Below are 5,588 nucleotides of genomic sequence, written 5' to 3'. Positions count from 1 at the left end.
CCGCAGCATGTTTCTTTTATTACGATGTATATTACGATCGTATAAAAGTGTGTGTTAAAATTGTTTTCCGAATAGTGGTTATTTTGACAGCTCAGTATAAACTTTATAATAAAAGCTAATTATCGACATCAATATATTTGCATTAATTCACTTCATTGGTGACCCCAACTACAAAAGAAAATAAATACTACAAAAAAGAAGAATGGTATTCCCATGTGATGACGAGGTTGAAGCAGCCAACATTCGTGCGCAACTCGATCAACTTCGTGCCGACAACGAGCGCCTCGTTCAGCAACTCGCCCAACAGCAGCAGCAACAACAGCAGCACCAGAATGGAGCGCTTTCAGCAGGCTTCACAGCAAGCGGTGCGCTCACCCAGGCTAACCTCATCCCCGCGCCAGCAGTTCATCGGGTTGCTGTCAAGCTACCGCCATTTTGGTCCGATCGACCAAGCTTGTGGTTTGCGCAAGCGGATTCCCAATTTTTCATCTCAAACATCAATAATGAAGTAACGAAATTTCATTATGTTATTTCGCAATTGGAGACGCGCGTTGCTGTGGAAGTCGAGGATATCATAAGCAATCCTCCTAACGAGACTCCATATACATATTTGCGCAGTAAACTCATTGAGCGTTTGTCTGCTCCAGAAGAGCAGCGTGTGAAGCGTCTGATCAGTGAGGAGGAACTCGGCGACCGCAAACCCTCGCAGTTCCTTCGCTATCTTCACACGCTCATTGGCACAACGATTATTCCGGATAACCTATTGCGTCAATTCTGGCTCCAGCGCCTTCCATCTTACGTCCAGGCGATCATCACTACCCAAATAACTGCCCAACCTGCTTTGACCCTCGTTAATCAATTCGAAATCGCTGACAAAATTATCGAGGTATCACCGGCAACTTCTCTATCCGTCAGAGCTGCATCTTCATCAACTTCTGTCGAGCAAGAGTCGTCGCATAGCGCGCTGATTTGCGCCACTGAGTCTCTGAGCAAACAAGTTGCAGAGCTTTCGACGCGCGATTCTTGCAGAAATGAGAATCGCAGCAACAATCGTGGACGACGTCAACGCAGCCACTCTAGGCAAGACTCAGGCTCTGATTCTTTACGACTCTGCTGGTACCATCACAAGTTCCATGACAAGGCTAAGAAGTGCATCAGCCCGTGCAGTTGGAAATCGGGAAACGCCGACGGCAGTTCGTAAGGACGGCGTCGAAGTGTTTGTCTCCGGGAAGCCGTCTCTTTGTGACGGATCAGACCTCCAAACGAAGTTTTCTTATTGACACTGGCTCTGATATTTGTATATCCTCGTCGTTTTCTTCGTGAGCGTTTTTCAGCCTCTAATTTTGACTTGATTGCAGCAAACGGTAGTAAAATTAAGACGTACGGTTTCCTCCCGCTCAATCTCAATTTTCGTTTGCGTAGGGAATTTAAATGGAAGTTTGTCATCGCTGACGTTGATGTGCCAATCATCGGGTCCGATTTTCAGTCGCACTTCCATTTGCTACCTGATTGTTGTATGAAGCTTCTTGTCGATGGTACTACTAATTTAAAAACAGATGCTCAAGTAAGGAACGTTTTTCAGCTTAGTGTCAAGACGGTTGATTTATCTTCTTCACCTGAATTTTCGCACATACTCGCTAAATTTCCTGATTTGACTCGTCCTTGCGGTAAACATCGTGACATAAAGCACGAAACTGTTCATTATATTCGCACTTCTCCAGGTCCTCCAGTCTCCAGCACGTTTCGACGTTTAGCTCCAGATAAACTCAAGATCGCCAAGCAGCAATTCAACGATATGATTGAAGCTGGCACAACTCGTCCCTCATTGAGTTGCTGGTCGTCGCCGTTGCACTTAGCTCCGAAAGGCGAGTCGGACTGGAGGCCTTGCGGTGATTATCGTCTTCTTAATCGTCGCACTATTCCAGATCGATATCCGGTTCGGCATATACATGATTTCACGTGCAATTTAGCCGGCAATATTTTTTTTTCAAAAATAGACCTCGTAAAAGCTTACAATCAAATTCCTGTTTTTAAAGACGATATTTGCAAAACTGCTATTTCTACACCTTTCGGACTTTTTGAATTCCCTTTCATGACATTTGGTTTACGTAATGCTAGTCAAACGTTCCAACGTTTCATGGATGAAGTTTTGTCCGGTTTAGATTTTTGCTTCGTATTCATTGACGATATTTTGGTTTTCTCTCATTCTGTTGATGAGCATAAACATCTCAAAATTATTTTTGAACGTCTTTCTCGTTACGGAATTGTGGTTAACGCATCAAAATGCATCTTTGGTGTGCCAAAACTAAATTTTCTCGGATATATTGTATCTTCTGATGGTATTCAAGCTCCTGAAGAGCGCATCACGGCAATTCAAAATTTTTCTTTAACGGAAACTGCGTAGGACTTACGACGTTTTCTCGGAATGATGGATTTCTATCGACGATTTATTCCTCATGCATCAGAGTTTGAAGCTCCTCTCTATGATGGCATTAGTAACCCCATTCTCAAAGGCAAACAAAAAGTAACGTGGACTCAAAAACTTAAAGAAGATTTTCAAGCTTGTAAAGATTGTCTTTCTTCGGCCACTCTTTTAGTCCATCCTCGACTTGACGTACCTCTTGCTTTATTTACTGACGTTTCGGGTTTTGCTATTGGCGGAGGTCTTCATCAATTTGTTAATGGTTTTTGGCAGCCCCTCGCATTTTTTTCAAAAAAATTGACCGCTAAACAAGTAGAGTTACCAGCGTATTATCGGGAACTCCTTGCTATCTACGAATCAGTTCAACATTTTCGTCATTTTCTTGAAGGTCATCACTTCACCATTTTCACTGATCACAAGCCTCTAATTAATGTTTTTGAACAAAAACGTGATAAATTACCTCTTCTGTACAACGTAATCAGGTCGTATTTATTTCTGAATTCACCACAGATATTCAGCATATTAGCGGCGCAAGCAATATTGTTGCAGACACACATTCTTGCTTAGAGGCAATTTCCAAACCTTTGGAGGCGCTGGCAAGATCTCAAGAAATGGATGAAGAAATCAAGACTTTTCTAAACCAACCTACGTCTCTCGAACTTAAAAAGATCGAAGTTCCTGGGTGTCAAACACTAATATATTGTGACGTTTCTACAGGTAGAGCAAGACCTTTTCTCTCTGCTCCATTTCGTCGTCAAGTTTTCAAACAGCTCCACAGCCTTAGTCATCCAGGTGCCAATTTGACCGATAAACTTATTAGCGATCGTTTTGTTTGGCCTTCCATGCGTAAGGATTGTCACAATTGGGCTCGAGCTTGCTTGGATTGTCAACGCTCTAAGATCTCAGGTCATGTGAAGTCATCTATTGGCACTTTTGACCTTCCAGCTCACCGTTTTTCGCATGTGCATGTCGATATCATTGGTCCTTTGCCTTCTGTTCGTTTTCTTCGGTACTGTCTGACAGTCGTCGATCGTTTTCCTCGATGGCCGGAAGTTTACCCTCTTGAGAACATCACTGCGGAAACCGTCGCTCAAGCATTCCTTAACTGTTGGATTTCTCGTTTTGGTTGTCCTGAAATTATTACATCAGATAGAGGTTCACAGTTTACTTCATTTTTATTTCATGTTTTTGACAACTATTTCGGCATCAAGCATAAGCATACCACCAGTTGGCATCCTCCAGCCAACGGGCTCGTTGAATGTCTTCATCGACCCCTCAAGGCTGCTATCATGGCTCATTTGGGTTGATCAATATATCAATATATCAATATCTCATATCAATTGGGTTGATCAATATATCAATATATCAATATCTCATATCAATTGGGTTGATGCTCTTCCACTTGTCCTCCTTGGCATTCGTTCTGCGTTCAAGCCAGATATTGGAGCTTCATCTGCCGAATTTGTGTTCGGGGAACCCTTGCGTCTCCCAGGCGAGATGTTTTCATCCAGCGTCCCTAATTCCGAAGATATTCCAACTTTTCTTGCTGCAATTCGTGAGCACGTGGCTCGTCTCCGACCTGTACCAACTTCTAGACACTCGAAACCTGGCATATTTGTGTTCAAAGATCTCGAACACTGCACACATGTTCTGTTACGTGAAGGGCCAGAACTACGATCTCTTCAACAACCATATAGAGGCTCTTACGAAGTTATTGAACGTAACGATAAAACAATGACTCTTAAGATCTACAATAAGCCAATCACTGTTACAATTGACACAGTGAAGCCTGCCTTTATTTTGAACGATCAAGAACCTCCACCGACAAATATAGCTGATTCAACGTTACCAACAGTTTTTATATCGCCGCCGAAGCCTACATTTTCACCTACATCGCCAGCATCAGAAAAAGTGGTTACCACACGATCTGGAAGAAGAGTGCGATTGCCAGATCGTTTTCAACCCTGAACCTTCTTACTCCGCAGGGGGGTGGTGTGGCGAGCTTGACGAACTGAATTCTATATTCGAATGCGAATTCTTCGTTCGAAGCTGAAGTTGCTGCAGCATGTTTCTTTTATTACGATCGTATAAAAGTGTGTGTTAAAATTGTTTTCTGAATAGTCGTTATTTTGACAGCTCAGTATAAACTTTATAATAAAAGCTAATTATCGACATCAATATATTTGCATTAATTCACTTCAAGTTCACATATTATAGAGAAAAATTGGATTTATACTCTAAGATGGACTATATTTTAGATATTCAAGGCTTTCAGAGTCCTAATATTATTTTTATTTGTAAGGAATTTGCCTATTTACCAGTATGTTCTAATACTTCACCTACAGTACTACTTTTTAAACCTCCATATCATTGGCTCAAACTGCCTATTGAATATCAAAGTGTTAATAAGTGGTTGGAATTACATCATCATGGTATTTATTTTTATTATCGTTAATTAACATTGATTTTATTTGAAATATTTAATATAATCAATTTTATAGGTATATTATGGAAAAATGGTATTTTACTATACAATTTTTTAAATTGTACTATTCGTAGTTATTTACAGAATTGTAGAAATATTTATGTGAAAGGGTTACAAAAGAAGCAATGGCTCAAAAAAATTATTCCTGAAAAGTAGGTTCAAATAATATACATTAGTATAAAATTCTAAATTCGAATTTAATTAGTTTTTTTTAATTACAGAAATATTCTAGAAATCGAAACTGAAATGAGATATCCGCGATTGGAAGATTTAAAGTCTTAAATTTAAACCATCATGCATATATAATAGTCAAAATCGCGAGAATATAGTATGTGCTGTGGTAAATATACAAAAGATACACGATAGGATGATGGAAAGACAAAAACAAGCAAAATTAGAAACAAAAAGAAGTCGCACGGGGCTAAATCTGGAGAATATGGTGATGGGGCAGCAGTTCGTAGCCTAATTCGACCAATTTGGTCATGGCCACGGCGGAGGTGTGAGCCGGTGCGTTGTCATGATGGAACAGCACTTTTTTCTTCGCCAAATGGGGCAGTTTTTTCTGCAATTCGACGTCGAATCGGCCCAATAATTCGGTGTAGTACAGCCCTGTTACCGTTTTGCCCCTCTCCAGGTAGTCTATGTAGATCACACCTTGTGAATCCCAGAAAACGATGGCCA

General features: G+C 40.8%; 2 protein-coding genes across 2 annotated transcripts; both read left to right on the top strand.

Moving 5' to 3' along the window:
* The first annotated feature begins 202 nt into the window (after positions 1 to 202).
* LOC131664156 (uncharacterized) lies at positions 203 to 1,201 on the top strand. Its single transcript, XM_058935047.1, has one exon. It carries the CDS (start codon positions 203 to 205, stop codon positions 1,199 to 1,201), a length of 999 nt encoding a protein of 332 aa, XP_058791030.1.
* Positions 1,202 to 3,604: 2,403 nt separating this feature from the next.
* LOC131664155 (uncharacterized) lies at positions 3,605 to 4,390 on the top strand. The gene has a single exon (XM_058935046.1). It carries the CDS (start codon positions 3,605 to 3,607, stop codon positions 4,388 to 4,390), a length of 786 nt encoding a protein of 261 aa, XP_058791029.1.
* The last annotated feature ends 1,198 nt before the right edge of the window (positions 4,391 to 5,588 follow it).

Source organism: Phymastichus coffea, unplaced genomic scaffold, assembly GCF_024137745.1.
Source record: "Phymastichus coffea isolate CEN01 unplaced genomic scaffold, Cenicafe_Pcof_1.1 PCOF00041, whole genome shotgun sequence".
Taxonomy (NCBI): Eukaryota; Metazoa; Arthropoda; class Insecta; order Hymenoptera; family Eulophidae; genus Phymastichus; species Phymastichus coffea.
Note: the sequence above shows the minus strand (reverse complement) of the source record. Positions and strands in the feature narration are given on the sequence as shown.